The sequence below is a fragment of the Balaenoptera musculus genome, chromosome 20, assembly GCF_009873245.2.
Source record: "Balaenoptera musculus isolate JJ_BM4_2016_0621 chromosome 20, mBalMus1.pri.v3, whole genome shotgun sequence".
Classification (NCBI taxonomy): domain Eukaryota; kingdom Metazoa; phylum Chordata; class Mammalia; order Artiodactyla; family Balaenopteridae; genus Balaenoptera; species Balaenoptera musculus.
Genome location: NC_045804.1, coordinates 19,011,733 through 19,035,381, shown reverse-complemented (window position 1 = coordinate 19,035,381; position 23,649 = coordinate 19,011,733). Strand labels below are relative to the sequence as shown.

The window sequence follows — 23,649 nt, the reverse complement described above, 5'->3', positions numbered from 1 at the left end:
CGGGCCAGTAGGGTGGGGGGAGCAGATGTGGGAGGTGGCCCCAGCTCTACCCCAACGCCTCAGGTGGGGTGAGACGGGAATCCAGGGGCTCCAGGGAGTGGCAGCCAGATCTGGCTCTAGCCCCAAAGCAGCCATAAATAGGCTATGTGACTATGGGTCAGCTTCTAGCCCTCTCTGGGCCTCATTTTGCCCCCTTTCTGTTCACAATGGCCTTACCAGAAGAGTTCTGGGTCCTGCCAGCTCCAGGGTGCCACTGGGCAGGACCTGGCTCTCATCCCCAGGGAGCAGGCCAGTAGGAGGGCTGCCAGGACAGTCCAGCACCGAGAGCAGCGGCACGTGCTGCTGGAAGCTGGCACACAGGGTGGAGGGCATGGGGGAGGAGGAATGAGGGCGTCACTGAGCGGACAAAGCAAAGGGCACCAAGAGAGGCAGGGACAGGAGCTGAGATGAGAACCTAGCGGTAAGGCCCTGGGCACCCACCTGGGGCAGAACTGCATCCTCTTGATTACTGAGCACTACACCTGATTCTTGGTATCTGTTAACCTTACAAAAGCTTTTATAAAGTAGGAAATGGAGGCTCAGAGAGGTAGATTTGCCCAGGGTCGCACACCTAGCCAGGACCAAGAGGAGACCCCGCCCCCACCCCTGGCTCTAAGCAAGTCAGCTCCTCGGGAAGCCTGAAGGCAGGGAGGGAGGAGGGCAGGTTTTCCAGTGGCCCCAGTGTGATGGGGCAGAGACGGGAGGTTAAGTGGAGCCCAGAGGCCGGGATCCCGGAGGTGCATCAGTGACCTGGAAGGCCAGTCTCCACGTCCAGGCTCCCCCCAGACCCCAGCCTTGGGACCCCAGGGGCAACCAAGGCCTGCTGTGGGTACTGCCAGGTCTCTCCCTACCTCCCTCCTCCCAATCCTGGGCTGGAGACCTTAACCTGACCTTCCCTCACAGGAGACCCGACAGGGAGGCGGGGAATTTTTCTCTGACCAGTCATCTGCCCAGCTGAACCATTCAAGAAAGTTGGGGGGGGGGGTTCCAGGAACTGGGTCTCCACTGGCTCCATCCTGGCTCTGAGAGGCTCTGAGAGGCTGTGTGATGCGGTTGGTGGCTGCAGCAGTGGTTCCTTCCCCGCCTCCACGGTGCTGCCCTTCTCTTCCCTCAAGAGGCCAGGCTGGAAGGACTGCTTTTTTTTTTTTTTTTTTTTTTTTGAGTTCATGTTTTTAATTGGCTCAAATTACAAAGGTCCCCAAGGAGGCCCTGGGCGGGGGGAGGCAACCTGGAGAGAACCTGGGAGAGGCAGGCTCCCTGCCAGCACCCACCACTCCCACCTGCCACCTACATCCCAAGTGCAAGTGGACAAAGGTCCCAGACCCTTTAAATAGTCCTAAAACACCATGATGAGAGAGCAGGTGGATGAAGGGGCTCCTGCGCCTTCACACTGGTGACAAGGCTGCCCTGACTTCTGTCCTGCCCAGGGTCCTCCCCCACCAAGTCCGAGGTTCCCATTCCAGACCCCGGCCTGGCCAGGTGGGGACAGCGGATCTCCTCTTCCGGGAGGCAGGGACACCATGTAAACGTCGGCAGGACGGACCCCACTGGCCTCAGCAGCAGAGTCAGATGCTTGAGCTCTCGACCTGCCCACGGCCAGGGCTCCCAGGCACAGTGAAGCACGTGGAGGGTGGCAGCTTGGGGCTGAGGGCCTGCTGTGGGAGGAAGCTCCTTCCTCCCCACTGTTTGAGGCCAGGTCCTCTGTGGGCAGCGGGAAGCCCAAACGGCCCGTCCTCTGGCTCTGGAGGCCATGGCGACAGGACCCCGGCCCGCAGGGTGGTGAGGGGGCATGCTCATGCCCGTGCACCCAGCTCTCCGATGCGCTGCCGCAGATGAAAGGCAAATTCAAACATGGTGGCTGCGAGGCTCTGGTGGATGAGGTACCGGGGCAGGCGGCCCTGGGGGAGGCGAGAAGTTCCAGGAAGGCTTGCCCTGGGCAGGGGCTCCCCGTCAACAACTGGCACCAGCAGGGGCTGCTCTGGGCCAGAACACAGGTGCAGCTCTGGAATGCAGCCTAGGCCGCCCTCCCCCCTCCCCCCTGGCAGGAAGAACATGCCGTGCCCGGGGCTTGGCGTGAGTCACACAGACAGACCCGGGAGGGGCTGGGCTGGCAGCCAGCCACCCTTCCTGGGGGCCTCGGGAGTCAGAGGTAAAAAGGGGAGGCACAGGCCCTCCGGCAACTCAGGGTGAGAAGACCATCTGGACCTTGCCCCCAGTTTTAGAGTAAGAAAGGAGGCGGAGAGTCGGGGAGGCTCTGAGTAGCGCAGGGAGCGCCCAAGGTCACACAGCAGAGTCCCCTCCACTCCACAGAGCCTGCCCCGCAGCCCCGCAGCCCCGGCATGCCCACCTTGAGATCTGCATTAAGGATCCAGATGAAGGTGCAGACTCCAGGGTTACTGGCTGACTTGAGCACGATGAAGCCCCCAGGACCATTCTCTCCCCTGAGGAGAGAGGCACCAGTGGGGGACCTTGGAGCCAGGCAGAACCCCTGACTCCCCCCCCGCCGCCCCATTCTTGGCCCACCCTGGACTGGGGTGGGAGCTGCTGGTCCAGCAACCCCCTCGCTGCCTGAGCAGGGACCAGGACGGGTGTCCCAGAGGCCACAGCGTACAGCCCTCCACCCCCACCTGCCATGTGACGCTCGAATCCTCCTACAACCGCCTGCCGATGTTTGCACACCCCCAGCGGCAGGGAAGCCCCAGCTCACCACCTTCCCAGCCCTCATCTAGTCGGTCCAGGGATTCTAGGTCCGCTCTAGTCGTGAGGGGGTGGGCTGGGCGGGCACTTCTCACCAGGGCCCAGCTCTGGGAGCAGCGCAGTGCCACTGGGCTCCAGGAGGGGGCGCCTTCTCAGGAGGCGTCGGGCCTGAGCTGTATGGTGCACACCCCATCTCCATTTAATTCGCCTACAGCTCCCCTGACTCCATATAAGGAAGCTGGCACCCAGAGGGGAAATGAGCTTGCCCATCACCCAGCAAGTCTGCGGTGGTGGCGAGACCAGAGCCCCAAGCTGACACTCAAAGAACAGTGCTCTCTGAGGAACCCCAGGACAGAAGGGGAAGAGTGGGGTATCTGGGAGGAGGTCACTTGTAGGGCTAGGATTAGACAGCAGGGGAACTGGAGGAGGCCGTGGAACAGGCAGCAGGAAGACTAAGGCCTCTTCCTCTGGAGGTACTTCCAAGCACTGCGGGAGAAAGGCAAGGCCGTGGGACAGGCAGAAGGGGATGAAAGGGACCCGAGTCTCCTCAGGCAGGAAGTTGATGCTTCAGAACACAGAGCCTCCTGCTCAGGTCCCCCAGACCAGTGCAACCTCATGGCTCCCAGCCCCCTTCCCGGGCTGGTCCCTATTTATCCCCATTCACGGTCTATCCTGGAGCTGCCCTCCAGCCTGGTGGTGGGTCCAGCCTCCAGCAGATAAGCAGGATTAGGGGCAGCGGGACTGGGGGCAGGAAAGCAGCCTTGGCAGGAGAAAGTGCCCAGCTGTACACACCGACCCTGCCCTGTCCCCACAGCTACCAGGGGAGGGGCCGGCGCGGATGACCCCAGGCAAGGCTCAGCTCACCTGACATATTTGTGTGTCGGGGGCTTGGCGCAGTGGGTGGTGGCAATGCCCGATGACAGGTATCGGTCTCTGCGCCGCTCGATGCGTCGGACGTTCACGAAGTCCCTGGAGGGGGTAGGGTTAGGTCAGGGGGTGCCGAGAAGGTCCAAGGACAGGCGGCCTGGCTGAGAGGAGGGAGCTCGGGGGGCACTCACCTGGGGGAGACCACACCACCCGCGGCCCCCGAAGACACATCGTAGGAGATGAGGGTGTTGTCTTCTACTCGCTGCAGGATCTGTGGGCGTCAGGGCAGACGTGAGGTGTAGCCACCCCAGGAAAACCCCAGGGAAGGGTCCCAGCATCTCAGGAAAGCCCCAGGCCAGCCTGCTCTCCGCTCAGGTCCCTTAATTAAGAGCCATTCCCATTCATGGGCACTGGCTGGGCCAGGCGCTCTGAGCATTTCCTCTTTCCATCTTCCCCACCCTTTCCAGGAGGCACTAGTACCACCATCCCCATTTTACAGATGGGGAAGCTGAGGCACAGAGCAGTCCAATGACGTGAACTGGGTCCCCTGGGGGTCACTGGTCATGCTGGGGTACAACTGCGCCCTCATCTGCCATGTTGCTCTGCCTCTGCCCTGAGGGGTGGCCAGGCCTGGCCCCCTGGCTCGGCTCACCTGGCAGGCTGTCACCGTCTTGTTCCACAGCACCATCCTCTCGGGCTGCAGGATCACCTCCTGGTACACCAGCTCCGCGGGGCAGGGCAGGAAGGTCTGGAGCAGGGCGGGCAGAGGGCTGGGTGGTGCCAGATGTACTCGGGCACACCAGCCCTTCCCTCCTGGTTGGGAGAAACCTGCCAGAGGGTCCCCCTACCCCCGGGCTCTTTCCTGGAGTCCCAGGCAGAGCAGGAGGCTCCAGAACACCTCTTCCCTCACTCACCTTCAGGATGAAGGTCTTGCCATGAAAGGGAACCTCGATGGTGTACACAGTGTCCCCATATTCCTGTGGCAGGGACAGAAGGGTGGCAGGGAGGTGGGCAGAGGGGAGCCTGGGGGGCAGGAATGGGTGACAGGCAGGGCAGGTTTTTAACAGCTCAGGGTAGAAAACTCCAGGAGTTTCGGGATATCTGAGCAGCCATTAAAAAACAGTGGTTCTGGGACCTCCCTGGTGGCGCAGTGGTTAAGAATCCGCCTGCCAATGCAGGGGACACGGGTTTGATCCCTAGTCCGGGAAGATCCCACATGCTGCAGAGCCACTAAGCCTGCGAGCCACAACTGAGCCCACATGTCACAACTACTGAAGCCCACACGCCCACACGCCTAGGGCCCATGCTCCACAACAACAGAAGCCACCGCAATGAGAAGCCCATGCACTGCGATGAAGAGTAGCCCCCGCTCGCCGCAACTAGAGAGGCTGCGCAAAGCTATCTACAAAGACCCAACGCAGCCAAAAAATAAAAAAGTGTTTCTGCCTCCTTGCCTCCTTCACTGTTGGTGGGAATGTAAGTTGGTGCAGCCACTATGGAAAACAGTATGGAGATTCGTCAGAAAACTAAAATTAGAATTACCATATGATCCAGCAATCCCACTCCTGGGAATATACCTGCACAAAACTATAATTCAAAAAGATACATGCACCCCTATGTTCATAGCAGCACTGTTCACAATAGCCAAGACATGGAAACAACCTAAATGCCCATCAACAGATGAATGGATAAAGAAGATGTGGTACATATATACAATGGAATACTACTCGGCCATAAAAAAGAACGAAATAATGCCATTTGCAGCGACATGGATGCAACTAGAGATTATCATATAAGTGAAGTAAGTCAGAAAGAGAAAGACAACTACCATATGATATCACTTGTGTGTGGAATCTAAAATATGGCACGGATGAACCTATCTACGAAACAGAAACAGACTCACAGACATAGAGAACAGACTTATGGTTGCCAAGGGGGGTAGGGGGAGGGAGAGGGATGGACGGGGAGTTTGGGGTTGGTAGATGCAAACTATTACATTTAGAATGGATAAACACCAAGGTCCTACTGTATAGCACAGGGAGCTATAGTCAATATCCTGAGATAAACCATAATGGAAAAGAATATAAAAAAAAAAATGTGCATATGTGTATAACTGAGTCACCTTGTTGTACAGCAGAAATTAACACAACATTGTAAATCAACTACACTTCAATAAAAAAAACCAAAACAGTGGTTCCAACAAATGTTCTGCAATGAGGAGAGAAAGGCTTTTGATATCAAGTTTAAAGGCAGGAGCACAGCTGTGGCTGCAGCCACGAAGGACCGTGTCTCCAGGCCAACAAGGGCTGCCAGAGGAACTGGCCAGAGAAAGGGATGAGGATGTTTTCCCTCTGTTTTCCAAGTTCTCTGCCATCTTTTTAGATAATACTGTTTTGACCATGAAACAAAACACCAGACACAGGGCCAAAGCCTGGCTTCCCCTTCAAAGCTGGAGCCGAGGGAGCAGAGCAGCAGGGGGTGGGGGTGGGGTGGGGTGCGGGGAAGCAGGGGGAGGGGCGGTGGAAATGTCCAATGCAGCCCAACCAAGTGGCTGACCCCAGGGCTCAGCCCCCTCTCCTGGGGCAGGAATATGGTTCCAACCCATGCAATCTTTGGGCTTATTTCTCAGGCCTCAGAAAAGGGAGGGAAAACTCCCCACAGGAAAACTTTCAGGATCAGGTGGGAGACAGGTTTCTTACATTATTCTTCTCAAACTTCCAGTTCTCCTCCTGGGCCAAGATCTGGTCCACCACCGCCATAGCCTCCTTCCCCTGGAGGATGTACTCCCGTTCCTGGCCAGGGATGGGAGGCAGGAGGGGTCAGCCTGGGGTCTGTACCCCACCTGCTCTTTCTGCACCGGGCTGGGTGGGAAGCCTGACTCAGCCAGATGTCCAGACGCCGGGTCTGGGCTGGTCTCCCGGGCCCTGCGGGCTTCCTGGGACCAGGTGCCGTGGCTGCGGCTGCTACCCCCGGGCCCCAGGCAGGAAGCAGACCAGTGGGCCTGACCGACAGTGGGGCAGACACCCGGATGGACACGGACTGGCATTCAGGCTGCCTAAGGTCTACCCTCCACTGCGAAGCCCCTGCCCACCCGGCTGAGCGCAGCACGGGCCCCTCCTCCAGGGTGCCCACCCGGGGCGGGGTAGGCAGCCAGATACCTGGGCAGAGAAGCCTTTCTTCCCAACAACTTCTTCATCTGATTCATTGTCAGACCCTGCAGAAAACAAGCAGAGGACAATGGGAAGAGGTGGAGAGAGCGGGGGGAGGTCGGGGTACAAGTGCAACGGTGTGGCAGTATGAAAGCGGGTGTGGCAGTATGAAAGCGGGTGTGGCAGTATGAAAGCGGGTGTGGCAGAGGGCTGTTCGCTTTCCCCGGGGAGCTGACACGAACAGAAAGAGCAGACCCAGCCAATGCCCCTCCCCGAAGGCAGTTCCCCCACCCACCAGCCCGCACCTGCAAAGGATTCTGGGGGTGAATAGAACTGGCCCTCGGACAGGGCGCCGGAGAAGAGCAAGGGTCCTCGGGCGACAGCAGCCTGGGCAGCAAGATACCCTGGGGGAGCAGACGTGGGCAGCCATCGCCCCAGACCAAGGACAATCATGCCCCAGCAGCCTGGGGTCCCCCGGCCCAGGCTCACCCTAAGGCTCCTAGAGGCAGAGCTGACAAGAGAGCTCAGAACCGGCTCTCATGCCCGAAACTCTCCTCTCCCGGGTGGGGGTGACCCTCACTGCACCCCCTCACCCCCCAGCACTCACATCGCTCCTCCTCAGCCTCCTGGGGTAGGACTTTGAAGTCAAGGAACCAGGTCTCCAACCAGGCGAGGACGAAGGAGACGATAGGGAGCAAGTAGCCGAAGGCCCCTTTGCTGAGCAGCTGTGGAGGGAGGGGGCTGAGCTCCATGGCAGGGAGTCGCCTCAAACCCAGAGCCCCACCCTGGGGCTACCAACTCTGGCCTACACCCCACTCCTGGTACCAGCTGTGGGGACCCTCTGTGGCACATGCCTTTGAGATGGATGGATTAATGAGTTCTGCAGCAGGATAAACTAAGGTTAGGCTGGAGGAGGAACTTTCATCCTTGGGGTTGCAGCAGGGCAAGTGGGGAAAGCCAGTGAAGATGATCCCTTAGAAACCTCAAAGGACAGGATTCCCCCTCACCCCAACCCTGACAACAGGGTCAGACACCCAAAATCAGAGGAGTGGTCCCTTCTTGGGAGAAGCCCATCCCTCAGGCCAGATGCCCACCAGACCAGCCAGACCCTGAGCCACTGACCTCAGAGAGGATGACCTTGACAATGAGGAATGCACTGGACACCAGCGTGGTGACCTGCCCAGGGGAGGGAAGGAGGAAGAGAGCGAACACAGAGGTTGGGAAGTGAGTCCTCCTCCATCCCATCTCTTGCACCAGCCCCACCAGGGCCCGAGAGCTGCCAGGAAAGTGGCATCTTACCGCAATCACCCACCAGTGCCGGAGCCGCAGCACAGCATAGCCCAGGAGCAGTCCGGAGAAGCGGAAGAAGGCCAGGACCTGGTGTGGGGGGCCGGGGAACCATCACGGGCAAGCCAACGGCCCTACCCCTGCTGAAGGCGGGCCTCCGCCTCCAGTCCTGCTCCCTGAGGCTCCCTCCACATGGTGTACACACCCCAGGAGAGAATGGCCGAGGCCAAGTCAGCGTTTCTTTGGGGATGATCTGGATGTGACCTTCTTGGACAGGGGTCTCTTGTCTTCCCCTCCCACTTGGGGCTCTCTGAAGGTGGGGCCTCATTTAGGAACCCGTTTGAACACTGAGGGTTCCCTGAAGATAGGAGCAAGTCTCCCTGACCAGATTAGGATGTGTGTTGCGAGAAGAAGAGAATCCAGCGAAAGAGACACGCTCTTATGCCCTCTCTGTCCCCAGGATCTCCAAGGCCACTCACAAAGATGTCAAAGAAGGAAGTTTTAAAGCTGTAGTGGATGATCTCCTGCTCCAGGTTCCTCTGGATGCCTGTGTTGGTCTGGAAGAGAGAGATGTGGATAGCCCTGCAAGCAGAGCCAAGTCCCCAGGGCTGCCCCTTGTTCTCCCAGAGGGGGAGGGGGCGGGAGGGGGAGAAGGTAGAACCGGGAGGGAAGAGAGGCTGTAAATGCTCAGCTACCACCCAAGAAGCCCCTGAGGCACCAGGGGAGCTCAGCCAGGGACCTGAGACCCCAGCACTATCACTGTTTCTCTAAGGATCCAGGCAGCCCAGACAGGCGGGGCTAAGCTGTGCCTCAGACACTCGCGGGCACACTGCCCAGGAAGAGGCAGGCCTGGAGGGCCTTGGGGCTGTGCAGGAGAGGCGATGAGCCCTATGCAGGTAAGTAGGGCTGGCACACAGGGTGCTGGGAGCATGCCTCTCACATAATTTCATCTCCCTCCCACCACTGCGGTGCTCTATCTTCCCAGCCAAGCATCCATCTGGGGTGATGGGGGCCAGGGGTGGACAGTGGTGTCAGACAGAGCCCCAGGTGGCAAATCAATTGATTAGGTTTGTGCTTAATGGGCAAAATCCATCATGCTGCTAGAGAGGATGGCATTCAGAGTGAGCAGACTGGTCCTTGCCCCTGCCCCTGCCACCCACACATTTTCAATGGGACCCCTGAGACCCTGGCTGGGGAGTGAGGGGTCCGGATGGACACTGAGAGCTAGAGCAGCCTGATGCTTCAGGAGGAATGGGGTGGCAGGCTTACGCCTCTACAGGTGGGGCGCCAGCCCCCGGAGAAGAGGGGCACAAGGGGACTCTCAGGAATGGGGCCTGGGAGCCCTGAAGGGGAAGACCCTTCACACCTAGACCGGGGCTTCTGATCTCCGGCAGATGATATGAATTGGGGCAGTGGGGGTTGGGGGGCTGGTTAAAGATACAGATGTTCAGACACTGGGTCTGAATCTCAGCCTGAGCTGAGCACCTAGAATGGTTATAAAACTCCCAGGTGATTCTGATGCTCGGGGCAGGAGCCAGCAATCTGGACAGCCCCTCACTAAACTTCGAGCCCCTGGCACATCCCCACTGAATGCCTCAACCTCAAGACCGCTCTGAGCCCTGTGGAGTCTGACACCTTGCTGCCCCTGGCCTGACACCCCACTCTGCCCCAGCTCGGTGCGCCTCTTACTCCTGACTGCTCCCTCTTGGGCTCCACGGCCCCTCCCACCCCTAACAGCCCCTGTCCCTCAAGCTCTGTCTTCCACCATTTTTCTCTTTACAGAGAACTCTCCCTCTGCCTGGGTACCCGCCTGCCCACTGCGTGAGGACTCAGGACAGTGGAGTTCCAGGCCCTGCTTTGCCAGGGGCTACGAGACCTTGGCACAGGTCTTATAACCCGGCCAGGGTCATTGCATCCAGTGGGCAACACACAGTCTGTTAGATAATTAAAAATATATATGCTCCAAAATATGAAAATAAGATGACAGAACTGAAAATTAATAAAATTTCAATTAAGCGTCTACCGAGTGAAACATTATGTTGATTCTATGAACTATTAAATCCAGCACTCTGAAACTTTTCATCACATTTGAAAACAATTTGGTTAGATTTTCGCACTTTGCAAGAATTCCCAAGTCTGCATGATGACTACTAAGCTATTACAGCCAATACAGCCAGAGAGTTTCAAAAGTAAAATTATCAAAAATTTTTTTCAGCTCTTTTCTAGCAAGAAAATACATATACTGAATGAAGGATGTGGGTGAATGTTAGTGCCTGCTTTGATGCTGCACGGGACCTTCAAAAGCAAGAATGTCTAAGACCTCGGAAGCTCTTCGAGCGGCCCTGAACCTTGCTGGGCCTCAGCTCTCTCATCGCTAAGATGGTCCCGAAGGCCCCGTGGCTGTGGCTCCTTCTCGCTGAAGGTGCCAGCTCATCCCTGTGCACAAAGGACAGCCACCCTCAGAGCCCTGCCTTGCTTTCCAGCTCAACATGCCTGGAATCAAACTTACCCTCTTCACCCCTAAACCAGCCCCTTCTCCAAATTCATTTCTAGCACCAGTCATTCTCCTGACACCTGAGCTGGCGATCTGGAGGAAGGGCACCTGCCATCCAGAACTCTGACCCACTTTGTACAAGGAGAACAGGGGGTCTCAAAGAGGCTGAGTCCCTTGCTGAGGTCACACAGTTACTACAGAGGAGAAGCTGGCACGGGACCAAGCCTGGGATGCCCTGTTCCACGGCTCCTGTCTCTGTGTCAGGTCTCTGCCCTGTTAGCACCCGGGGATTAGGCCCCACCACCAGCTGGCCAAGCACTGCACAGGGGGAGAAGGGGGCAGACTCTGCCCCAACAGGCAGCTCCGCCTCCAGACTGCTAGGTGGCATCTCACCAAACCCAAGAGGCCAAACTGGGGGGCACTGGAAGAATGCCCCAAGTGGGGAAGGAGAGCTGGGCGCCACTGGGAACGGGGAGTTTTTACTGGTTGCTCCCCACTGTACCCTCTGCTTTTAGCACAGTATCTGGGACACAGCAGGGGCTCAAAAATGTTTGTTGAATGAATGAATTGAGTCAGAGAGTAATGTAGAGCAGAAAGAAGACAAAGGTTTCAATAGCTCAACCAGAGTCCTCTGGGCTCCCTCCTCCTTTCTCAAGAGTGTCCACTGGGAGGCAGTATGGCGCAGAGGTCAAGAGTGTGAGCTCTGGAGCCAGAGAGTCTGGGTTCAAACCCTGCCGCCTTCACATACTTGCTGAGAGACTTCAGATAAACGACTCAGCCTCTCTGAGTTTCTTTCTCTGGAAGATGAGAACAGCTATTCTTATCATCTCACTCTTCCTTTTACCTGGAAATCAACAGCCCCCCCACCAACCCCGGCCAGAGGCAACCCTCCCATTCGGCAGATGGAGTAACTGAGGCCCAGGCAACCCCCACAGTGCGGCGTGTGCCTCCAGCCTTGGCCCCACTCACGTTCAGCTCAATGATCCAGAGCAGGGAGATGAAAAGCAGGTCGAAGGTGACAAAGAGGCAGAAGGTGCGGCGGACGTCGGAGATGGCCCGGCGCTTCTCGCGAGGCGGCGGGAGGAAACGCGAGGAGAGGCTCTGGCTGTGGGACAGCGACGAGCCGAGGGAGGCCACGGCTGGCAGGCTGCGCTCCAGGTCACAGACCGGCTCCCTGGACAGCTTGCTCATCCTGGCGGCCCCCACCTCCAGGCAGAGAGGGCCGGGCCTCAGCGGCACGGCTGCGGGAAGACGGGGCGGCTGGCTCAGGTCCTGCGTGTCAGGGTCCTGGAGGTCCCGGTCACCTCCCTCGTCCCTTCCCACGCAGCCCCCGGGGACCCTGTTTGCTCCCAAACACATCTGCCCCTCAGCCCCAGCCTAACCGGGTGGCCCAGGGCCCTCTCTGCCTAATCTCCCACTGTGGCCTGACTTTCAGGCTGGAGGCGTCTGGGCATCCCTCTCTGCTCCTGTCCTGCTTCTACACCCGCCATCCCCGGTAAAGTCCTGCAGCCCCACGGTCACCCCTGGAGGCCTCTGGGATCCTCCCCGATGTCTGGGGGTACAGCCTGCTCCTGCCAAGCGCTGCCCTGTGGTTCAGCCTCTGGGCCTGTCAACAGCCTCTGGGCCTGCCCCCACCCCCAGGAGAAGTCAGTCCCAAGCTCTGTTCTTTGTTTTCCAAGCACAAAGCCACATTCCCTCCCAGCAGCCAGCCCTACCCTCCCACCCGCTAATCCATGGCGACTGGGAGGGACTTCCTAGAGCAGAGTGCTCTGTGCTGGGGGCGGGATGGCGGGATGACATCTTCATCTCCAGCTACGTCCCCACCACTGCCACCTCGGGCCCACCCAGCACGGCTCTCTCCCAGCGCGCCAACTTGCTCCTAATGGACGCGTCTCCAGCCTTCCTCTCCCCCGGCAGCAACCACTTCTCCACACGACAGCCAGAGAAAGCTTTTCAGAACATGAATCAGATCCTGCCATTTCCCGCTTACAACCCTTCAAGGGCGCCCCACTGGTCTGAGGATAACAGCACCCTCCTCGTGATGCCCTCACAGGACGTGGCTTTGCCTGGCTCCTCTTACCACTCCTCTCACAAGGCACGGGCCCCGTCTCACTACGACGGCCACCCGGGGCCTTCTAGGTCCCTACACGTGGCAGCCCGGTCCTGCCTCGGGGGCCTTAGACCCAGCTCTCCGGGCTGGGTGGAATGTTCTCCCCAGTCCTTTCAACGGGCAGCACCAAAGCCCTCTCCTCAGAGCCTCCCGCCCTCCTGTCCCCAGTCCCAGTTAACTTACGGGGCTTTACCTTCTTCAGTGAACTCTCACCATCTGAAACCATCTTACTGATTGTTCTGCAAACTCCACGGTGCAGGCCTTTATCTGACTTGGTCCCTGTTGTCTCCTAGGACCTAGCACAATACTGGCACTTAACAGGTGCTGAATAATTGACTGTTGAATAAATGGCTGACCCAGAGGGTCTCCTGGCCCTCAGCTCCACGCTACATGGTAGAGAGGACCAGGGCAAACCCAGCCGCTACCCAAGGTTCGCCCAGAGCTCCAGTGCCCACAGAACGCTGTGCCCACGGGCGTGTTTCATGCCCACACAGGGCAGGATGGTTCCTCCTATTCTTCAGATAAGACAGCCAAGGCTCCGAGAGGGTGAATGGACTTACCCATCCCTTACCTGCCTGTGCAATCATGAGGCTGAAATCCTCATGAACCCTAGAGACAAAAGGGGCCCTGGAGCACTCCCTCCCTGCCATGCAGGCCCCAGGCCTAAGGTCTCTGCTCTGCCAATTTGCTGGCGGGGGCCCTCAGAGACCCTGTCCCCTGCGCGGGGGAAGGAAAGGTTTAGTCTAGAGCCAGAGAAGAGCTGATGCAGTGTAGTGGGGCCTGAGTCTCTGGTACCCCATCAAGAGTCTCCCTGAGTATTCTCACACGCCAGCACCAGGGGGCAGGTTTGGGGGCCAGTGGAAGGGGAGCCCTAGATCTTTGTGCTTGATCCTGGGAAGGCAAGATCTAACTAGTCTCCCCTCCAGATTCGCCGTCCCCTCCATACCTTTGCTATGTCTGCTACCTTCCACGCCCCACTCCATCTACTAAGTCCAAAACAAGCCCCCCCCCCATATGTGGCCAGCAGGGGGCTCTGAGCAAGCCGGCTCACCCACCCCTCTGCCTCTGTGCCAGTGGACCCAGAGCTGACTGTTCTCAGCACAGGCACCAGCCCAAGGCCATCCCCCCACTACCACACTCTTGGGAGCCCCGTGACAAGCTCACCTGGAGGGTACTGAAGGAAGGCTGGGCCCAGCTCTGGAAGGTGGCAGTCAGAGGAGGGGATGTGACAGGCCGCAGGCAATGGGACCCCCCCAACGTCCATCAGCTGGACCTGGTGCCAGACTACGCACTCAGCGCATCCCTCACCGAGACAGGGCCGCAGCCCCAGGGCGGGTGACATGTGCTTGTCTCTAATAGCCCTCTTGTCTCCTGCCAGACCTGTCTCCATCTCTCCTCCCCCTTTCTGTCTCTCTCACAAGCTACCTCTCTACCTTTCTTTAGAAGTGTCTCTGTACCCTCTCCCACGTCCATCTTTATTTCGCCCCCTCTCTGGGTCTTCCTCTCCATCTCTCTCCCATCTGTGAGTCTCTCTCCACCCCCATCAGATCAGTCTCTCTCATGTTTCTCTCTCTCTCTCCTCTTTTCTACCTGCCTTCCCCCTCTCCCTCTTCCCTATCTCATGGCAGGGCGCTGTGACTTCCGCACTCCCAGTCTGCTCCCGGGTCTGTCTGGCTTTCCCCCTCCCTCTCTGGGGACAGGACTTGGATGGCAACAGCTTGGGTGTGAGACACACTCAGAGTGGCAATAGCACTGACACTGACACACCCAGATATCCCTGTGGAAGCGAGAGACAGACGGGGGCTGAGAGCAGAGGTGCTGGGGGAGCCCGGGCGAGCTGCGGACGCAGGGGTGCGAGGGAGCCGACCCCGGGAGCTCTGAAGCAGGGGTGGGGGCGGCTGGCCAAGAGGCAGAGAGAGAAGGGTTCTACGTTACCCTCCCCCAGGAAAGAAACTCCGGGTCCAAATAAGCAAGAGCTGGTAGAGTAGAATGGGCACTGGTCAGGAGTTAAGACCTGAGCCCCAGTTTGAGGGCAGCCACTAACCCTGAATAACTTTGGGCAAGTCCTTCTTAGCAAACCTCCGTTTCTCTACGTGGGAAAAAGGTCCATGGTTTAACTTAAAACGAAACAGCAACAAGAAAACCTTACTTAGAATCTCAATATACGGGAATTCCCTGGTGGTCCAGTGGTTAGGACTCTGTGCTTTCACTGCCGAGGGCCTGGGCTCAATCCCTGGGCGCAGCCAAAAAAAAGAACCTCAATATGGAAAACAGATGAAAGCAGGACTGTATGGGACCCGCCACAAGACGCGGCCACAGAGAGCCCCACCGGTCAGCCTTTCCTCAGACTCCATCCACGGCCACCCCTGGCCTCCGCCCGCCGCCCCCGCCCTCCTGACGGGGTGGGGGGAGCAGGAAGGAGTGTCAGGAGGCTGGAGGCGGCAGGGCTGCCACCCAGCCCCCTGGGAGCAGCGCCCCCTGCCAAGCCCACCACCTGCTGTCACCGGCCCTTCCCAAGCGCCTTCAGAGGCGTCAGGAGTGGAGCAGCCCAGGTGGCGTGAAGGAGTCCGCCCGGGCTGGCTGCAGACTTGACACTTGATGTGTTTGCAGAAGCTGAGCCGCTGAGGCTTGGGGAGAGTGGCGGGGAGGGAGGGGAAACTGGAGGATTTATCATCCTCGGTCTGAAGGGAAAGGGGTGGGGAGGAGTGGGCAAGGCAGGTCTCTGGGCCCAGGGAAAGCTCAGGGGGCAAAGGGGAGGGGTGGGCCCTCACACCCCCTCCCAGGCCTTCTCTTACTCGCCCCAGGAAACACTAGCCCGAGCGCAGCAGGAGCTTTGGGTGGGTCCCGACCTGGCAGACAGCAGCAGGCAGCTGGTACCGTGCAAAGAGAACCGGACCCTGCGGCCAGGGCTCAAGTCTCAGTCTGCCCTCACCAGCCGTGCGACCCGGGGCAAAGAGAACCGTTCTGAGACTCGGTTTCTTCAGCTGCATTAAATAAAGGGAACGATAATATACTTAATGCCATAGAACTGTCCACTTGAAAATGGCTGAAACGGTAAATGTTACGCTGTGTATGCTTTACCACAATAAAAAAGGCAGCAATAATTGCCACCGCCTCAGGCTGGCATTTATGTACGTGTCGGGAGAAGGATGGCAGGTGCTTGGTCGGTAGGGGTGGAAATGGAACCAGCAGCTGGCAAGGCCGTCCAGGTGAGAGGGAGATTAAGTGGGGTGCGGGAGGGGGCGGGGCTTACACACTACAGTAGTAAAATCACCCCCAAAGGCCTGAGTTCAAATCTGAGCTCCACAGTTCACCCGCCTGGTGACCCAGAGCAAGCTGTCCAAGCCTTCAGCCCAGGTTCCCTCATCTTGCGCACTAAGGGCCCAGCTACTGCAGCTCCAGGCAAATGTGTCTCCCCAGGGAGGGGCTGGGGCGGGAGGTGGGGGCTGCCCTGGCTCCCGGCTCAGGCTCTGGAGCGGGGGGCCTGGGACTGATCTCTGATACTACCCCTTCCCACTGGTGCCTGCTCCCCCCACCGCCGCCTCCCCCAGGGTCCAATTTCCACGGTTCTTAGGTGGCAGGGGCACAGACAGGGTCCTTCCCAGGCCTCAGTCACACCCCAGGCCAGAAGCTCCAGCCATATCTCGGCAGCTCCCGGCCGGCGTTTCCTGGCCAAGGCAAGTCTGCAATGTGAGCGATGTTCCTCCGTCCCTCACTCAGCAAGCCTCCAAGGCTGCACCTGGAGACCGGGGATACCTGTATTGAGCCTGGGCCACCTGGCGGATCTGAGGAGACAGCGGTGCGTGGGGAGCGCGTAGGACAGCAGCTGGCACCACAGAGTAAGCGCGCCATAGACGGTAACCACGGCTGCCAGGCCACCACGGCTCCCTCTGAGGTCCTCTCACCCTCTCCTCTGCCCAGTTTCCCACAGAGCGCTGGGCCAAGCCGCACAAGTTCCAGCTAGTGTTCCCTCCACCAGCTGTGCTCTGTGACCCCGAGGGGACGGAACAAGTCTCACCTATATCCAGAAATGATTCTCACTTTGGAGCGGTGCGGCTCCTCCAAACCCTCTCCCCAGGCTGAGGGGACAGGAGACACGGGCTCAAAACACATCCCCCACGCTGCACTGCTCAGGAAATGCTGGCACTAGCCACGGGGGCTTCCCTGAGGGGTCCCTAACTCAGCACAAGTCAGGAGGAATCGGTGAAGCCAAGAAAGGACTGGATGTCAAGCCAGGAGAAGATTCAAACCCTGGATTCCCACCTTACTAGTCACTGAACCTCTCTGTGCCTCAGTTTTCTCCCTGTAAAATGGGGGTAACAGTAGTACCTACTTATTGGAGGTATTATAAGGATTAAGTGATTTATTACACATAATGGCCCCAAACAGTCCCTGATGCAGAGTGATCGCTGCGGAAGGGTGAGCTAACATGACACCCCTGCCTCTTCTTTGGCGGAAACACAGCCTCGAGCTCTGACTGCCTCTGGAAGACGGCTTCAGGCCAGGGCTGGGGTTGCTCTGGATCAAGCCCCTGTTAATGCCCAGGTTAATGGAGAATCCACAGTGGGGCAGGAGGCAGAGGCTCTGCATGCAGAAGAGGTTGGCCTTGGCCTGTGTCCTGCTGCTGGCCGGCCTGGGCGGAAGCTGGCTCGGGGACGGAGGACAGCAGACCGAACAGGCCTGCACACCATCCACAAGAAACAAATCTGGGCTGGCAGTGGCCCACGCTGGCCCCCTGCAGACATCCTCTCCTTTACTCACTGCGCCCGCTACCAGGAGTTGTGGAGATGAGGAGACTGAAGCTCGGAGAGGCCTGCCCACAGCCCCCCAGCCTGGATGGGGCAGAGCTGACCCCATGGGCACGTGGGCTTCCCTCAGTGCTGGGCTGGGACCCGGTGAACCCAAATGTGGCTGCCTCCTGTGCTGGCTGGGGAGCGAGGTGTCAAAAGACCCCAAAGAGCTTAACAGCCACCCAGGCAGGGCCTGTGGAGAGCCCAGTGCCCTCCGCTCCACATCCGAACGATCAACAAATCCTTCAAAATCCAGCCAGTAGCTGCCACTGCTCACCACTACCATCGCCCTGCCCGAGCCACATCTCTCACCTGCTACCGCTTCCTGACCGCCTCCTCGTCCTCGTCCCAAGTCTATTCTCAACGCAGCAGTCAGAGGGATCCCAGTAAAAGTCAGACCACACCTCCCAATGCCCCAAACCTCCAACAGCTTCCAGCTGCCCCAGAGTAAAGGCCCAAGTCCCCACCCTGGCCTGTAAGCCTCCTCTCCCCCCGGCCTCCTCCCCTGGAACCCTCTGCTGCTCCAGCCACACCAGCTCCTCACTGTTCCCTGGACACATCAAGCATGTTCCCACCCCTGGACCCTTGTGCCTGCTGTCCTGTCTGTTCCTCCCCTAGGTCTCTGCAATGTCCCCTCCCTCCATTCTGGTCACTCTGGTCCCTTTGGAGAGGCCTTCCCTGAACACCCTATTTAGCTCCACCCTCCACCCCCTCACCCTGCTTTATTCTTCTTCACAGCACACATCCCCCCAGACATATTATATGTTTGCTGGGCTGTTTGCTGCCTGCCTTCTTCCACTGGAGCAGGGACTCCCATGCTCTGTCACTGCTGCGAGCCCAGTTCCCAGAACGGTACCAGGCTCACAGTAAATACTCACGAAATGTGCTGAACGACTATTTCCACCCTCTCCTGCAGCATCACATGCACAGGTGCACGTTCCCGCCCAGCCCTGGAGGAGCGGCCCCACCTGTCCAGCCTCTCCTGGAGCTGGACTCCACCCTCTCTTGGTGTTTCGTGCTGCCCAGAGCCCCAGCACCTCCTCTACCAACGGGCAAGGGGGACTAGTTTCCTGGGCACCCTCAGGCAGGGTGGCAGCTCCCTCCTCTTCCCTGAGCCCCAACTCACAGAGAGAAGACTGGGTGAGGAGTTAAATCCCTCAGATAGCAAGGGTCCCCAGCACTCTTCTCTTGCTGGGGGGTTGATACCCCTCCCCCAATACTCTCCAGATCACTGGCTGCTCCCAGGACACACCATGGCCAGCTGGTCTCCCTTCTGTGCCTTCAGTCCCTCTGCTTCCCCATTCTGGAATGACCTCCTCCCCCTGGGGGGAACTCCAACTCTTCAGAGACCAGTTCACAAGTCACCTCCTGGGCAAACCTCACCCTCAGCCTCAGGCTTCCCCAAGCCCAGGTCTCGGGACTCTGCCTCAGCAATTCCCTCCCAACACGCTAGACTTGAGCCTCAAAGTCATCTCTCCTTAAGCCCTTGAGGCCCAGTCACGGTGTCTGGCCATACATGGTATGTATCTAGTAGGTTCACTGGCCTGTGGATCTGTAATGCCTACCCTGGAACAAGGGAAAGGGTGTGAGTTTGGGGGTTGGTCAGCAGACCTGGAGTTGAAAGCCCAAGGCCATTCTTTATTAGGCTTTGTGCCCTTGACCAAATCACTGAGTCTCTCACCTGTAAAATGGGAATGGTAGAGTGCCCACTTCACAGAACTACTGAAAGGATTAGAAATAACACCTGCAATGTGCCTGTGTTTAAATAACAGTAGCTATTACTACTATTAGGGGCCACAGTGTCAGAGGCAGGGCCCTGGGCCGGGCATGTGTAGCATGGCACTCTGCCCAAACTGAGGGTCCATCAGTACTGCTAGGTGGTAGGATGGGCCCTGACCTCAGGGAGCTGCTCACCCAGGATGGTACACATTAGGCTCTCCTGTAGTTCAGGGCTCAGTGGCCCATGCCATCAGCCTCGACACAGTTGGCTTACTGGCACCTACTCTGCCCCATCCAGAGGGCTTGGGAAGTTCCCTGGAGAAGTAGGAATTTAAGGAGAGGAGGACACGGCAGCAGTGACAAATAAGATATCAAAGCCCAAGCCAGGCTCTGTTTCTCCCTTCCTGCTGGGGAAGTAGAAAGGGTACAGTCAAGCCAAGAAACCATATTCATCACTGTACACTCCATACGCCTCCCCAGCCCAGAAGGCTCTGACGGTACAGTTTACTGGAAAATCCTAACAAACTGAGATCTACTCAGCCCTCCAGTTCCCTCTACATGCCAGGCCCTGTTAATGTCGGAGATGCCCCCTGCTCTGTGATTCTCTGACCCCTGGCCTACTCAACGGCTGGTGAGTCAGGCCCCACCCGACCCCTTGGTGCTGTTGGATAAAAATGGAGGCTAATGAGGTCAAGTTCTCAAGGTCAGTCTGGAAAGAGCCAGTGATCTTCCAGGGCGATCTCAGTCCTGTCAGCCTACTTGAGGGAAGGGCTCTGCAGGGGTGGGGGTGATTCAGCATAGACTCCTCCCAGAACCAGCTCTGACCAGACAAAAGCCAGGATCAGCCTCTTCCCAGGCAGGAAAAGTTCAGAGGGACACACAACGGGCCAGATGGGATGCCTTCCTTGTCCCTTATCCCACTGATGTGGCAGCTGCCCCTTTGAGGGCTGGGAGCCTGAGGCAGTTTCTGGGAGACAGCTGTGGACCTGGAGTCAGAAGATGGTTCCTTAAGTTCCTGCTGAGACACCTCCCAAGTCTCAGCTTCCTTGTCTGTAAAATGGGGCCAACCATCTCTACCGTTCAATGCAATAAGTGTGAGCTGTCAAACGTACAGGACTTTTGGTCTCACCCATGACCCCCTCCTCCAAACAAGTCTAGGTGTGGGAGAGCTCAGTTTACCGCAGCACGAGAACTGAGAGCGTACGGCGTGCCAGACACTGTGCTGGTCCCTGGGGATATTCAGGGGCTCCGGGTCTGGTGAGGGAGGCTGACAGATAAATGTACAGTGCCATGCTGTGATCAGCACTTTCAGGGAGGAACGAACAAAGGACCGTGGGCTCCCAGAGAAGGGAGCATCTGACCCAGGCTAGAGTGGGTGAGGTCAGGAAAGCCACAGGGAGGAGAAGCCATTTGACTCAGGCCTCCACATCTACCAGCTGGAGGCAAGGAAGATGGGCATTCCAGGCACTAACAAAAGCCCAGATTCAGGTTTAAAGCACAGGCCCAGCCCACAGGCATGCATGCTGACCCTACCCCAGGGACCTGTCCCCAAACACGGGTACCAGGCCTCCAGACCTCCCCAGGGCATGGTCCCTGCAGGGGACACTTCTTCATGGGGACACTTCTTCATGGCCAGGTGAGGAAAGGAATCCCCAGCCTTGGCAGCAGAGACTGCCTCTGCCCTCCTGCCCACTTCAGCCCCCTCCCCTGCAAGAGCTCTCTATTCAGAGGAGCCAGCTCTCCATTCTCTGAGCCCACCTTGGTCTCTACCTCCCTCTGGTAAACTCATTCTCTCGCTCTAAGGCCCCTAACTAATTGTCAGTTCCTCTGGAAAGCCATCCTTGGCCTTTTTCTTGCTTGGGTTCCCAGAGCTCTGTGCACATTCCTCTAGAATTAATGCTTGCCATGTAACATTTATCCATTTCCAGATTCATTTCTTGAGCAGAAATGACAAAGAGTCATTGAGAAATGACAAAGAGTCATATTCATTGACAAAGACTCAGGCTCTGGGGCTCTGGGACAGAATGAGAAGTAAGCCACGTCAACTGTCCTCAAGCACTTGATAAAATTAAAAGTTATACCCACTGCCCTATATTATTCTCATGTAAACAGTAATAGCTAACACTTATTTATTGAGTACTCATGTGCTCTCTGTTTAAGCCCTAAACATACACTATTTCATTTAATACTCACGATAACTGTCAGGTAGGCACATTACTGTCTCCATTTGACAAATGAGGAAACCGAGGCAGTGACTTCATCAAGATCACAAAACAGTATCGGAACGCAGGAAGTCTGATTCAGGAGTCTGTATTGTCAATCATCATGCTATTACGGACGGGTGCTGCAGGGACTCAGATGGGGCAATATTTAGCCTTGGGGGTGGTGGGGGGAAGGTGATCCAGAGGTGATACTGCCTGAGCAGAGCACTGAAGGACAAGCAGAAGGTAGCCCAGCAGGTAAGAGGAGGAGGGGCTTTCAGGCAATGGGGCTGGTGCATGCAAAGGCATGGAGACACAAAAGGTGTGGACAAGCGCATGCTGCAATGCCATATTATTGGACCTTAGGGTACACATAGGGTAGGGAAGAGGTCAGGTCATTGAGAGCTCTGTAAATTGTGCTAAAGATTCAGTCTTTCCCATAGGCAGTGGGAATGGGAAACCATCAAAGGGTTTTAAGCAAGGAAGTGACATTATGAGATGCGTTTCTAAAGGATCCTAAGAGGCACTTCCCTGGTGGCGCAGTGGTTAAGAATTCGTCTGCCAATGCAGGGGACACGGGTTTGATCCCTGGTCCGGGAAGATCCCACATGCTGTGGAGGAGCTAAGCCGGTGCGCCACAACTACTGAGCCTGCGCTCTAGAGCCCACGCGCCTAGAGCCGGTGCTCCGCAACAAGAGAAGCCACCGCAATGAGAAGCCCTCGTACCACAACGAAGAGTAGCCCCCACTCGCCGCAACTAGAGAAGGCCCGCGTGCAGCAACGAAGACCTAACGCAGCCATAAATTAATTAATTAATTAATTTTAAAAAAAATAAAAGGATCACAAGAGTTACAGTTTGGAGGCTGGGTTGCAGGCAGCCATGATTGGAAGTTGCTGGGAAGTCACTGCAGTCATCCTGGTGAGAAACATCTCAACAAGGGTGGTAACAAAAGAGTTAGAGGCACAGGACCAGGTGTGAAGCATGTTCAGGTCACCTCTTAGATATGGGAATTGAGAAAGAAGAGGAAGTATAATTCTCAGGTTTCTGGCTGGGATGGGGTGGTAGAGAAAGAATGAATCTGCAGGGGAAAAGAGCAGCAGTTCAAGTTCAGACGGAGTGAGTGGCAGCTGAAGTGGAGCTGTACACCTGGTAGCTGGATGGCCAAGTCTGCGGCTCCAGGGAGGGGCACTCCGCTGAAGATGTAGATCTGGGCGCGTTTCGGGTGTTTAGGTGGTGTAAAGCTGAAGCCATGAGAGTTGACGAGACCACCCAAATTCAGTGTACAGAGTAAGGGACTGGGCAAGAGAGGAGAATGTGAAACGGTACTTCAACAGTCAGAGAAGTAGGAAGAAAATAAGCGGATGCTGACGCGGAGGAAGCCAAAAAAGGGGGAGAGAGGCACGTATCAACTACTTCAATTACGAGTTAGTATGCACCTCTAAGAACTCAAGAAAGATATTAAAGGGCCCTTTTGATGTCAATTAGGAAGTCATTCACTGCCATTTCCAAAGGAAGTTGAGGGAGACCGGACGACAGTGAGACGCAGACCTACAGTAACTTGTAGATATTTTCCTTCTCATTCTCAGGCCCTGACTCCGCCCTATATCCAACTCCTGCCCTTTAATACCCAGATACCGCCCCCTCGCTTCTCCGCTCACAAAGAAGAGGTAGGCTTTGGAGGGCGATCCGGGACGCCCTTCCCGGGCTCTCTCGAGTGGGCGGGGCCGCGGACGGTCAGCGCCCGAGACCCTCGAACCCGGCGCGGGGTGGAGCAAGGCCAAGCAGAGGAAGGGGGCGGAACCTGGGGCGCAGGGGGTGTGGGAAGGGTCGGACGGAACCATGAACGGACACCGGCTAGAGAGGCGGGATCTGCTGGCAAGACGTAGCCCTCGTACCACCACCCGGTCCCACTGACCTCTCGCAGACCCACCTGCTGCATGTCAGCCACGGCCCCAGTTCTTCTTAGCCCCAGCCGCAGCCGGGCTCCGCGGCCCCAGGAGCGCCTCCGAGAGGAAGGGGATCTCCCGGCGGCGCCACTTCCGCCACTGAGTCCGCCCCCGAGAGCGAACGTGCGTAGGACTGCAGCCCCGCCCCCAAGCCCTCGGGCCCCGCCCACAAGGGGCGGAAGTGGGGGCTGCAGCTAAAGTTAGGCCTGAAAGGATCTTCCTAACGGTAGGGGAGTTGGAAAGAAGCCCAGGGGCATCATCCTTATTGGGCCACATAGGCCTGGCACTGTGGAGAAAAAAGGGGATCTTCCTGAGGGGAGGCCCGTGGGGCTGGGGGACAGGCCCTTTG

General features: G+C 57.6%; 1 protein-coding gene across 10 annotated transcripts; it reads right to left on the bottom strand.

Annotated features, from left to right (window-relative positions):
* Window positions 1-603: 603 nt before the first annotated feature.
* STARD3 (StAR related lipid transfer domain containing 3) lies at window positions 604-23,421 on the bottom strand. Of its 10 annotated transcripts, XM_036837145.1 has the most exons (16): window positions 15,493-15,509; window positions 13,808-13,916; window positions 11,503-11,774; window positions 8,519-8,596; window positions 8,065-8,129; window positions 7,875-7,928; window positions 7,360-7,477; window positions 7,058-7,156; window positions 6,762-6,817; window positions 6,303-6,395; window positions 4,518-4,626; window positions 4,256-4,351; window positions 3,795-3,874; window positions 3,601-3,705; window positions 2,387-2,480; window positions 604-1,862 (listed from the first exon to the last, which is right to left on the bottom strand). In XM_036837145.1, exons 2-16 carry the CDS (start codon window positions 13,905-13,907, stop codon window positions 1,833-1,835), a joined length of 1,449 nt encoding a protein of 482 aa, XP_036693040.1. In that variant the 5' UTR covers window positions 13,908-13,916; window positions 15,493-15,509; the 3' UTR covers window positions 604-1,832. The 10 variants fall into 10 exon arrangements, with proteins under 10 accessions (XP_036693040.1, XP_036693041.1, XP_036693043.1 ...); XM_036837146.1 differs by lacking the exon at window positions 7,058-7,156 and having other exon boundaries at window positions 604-1,937; window positions 15,493-15,508; XM_036837148.1 differs by lacking the exon at window positions 15,493-15,509 and having other exon boundaries at window positions 8,052-8,129.
* Window positions 23,422-23,649: the final 228 nt, after the last annotated feature.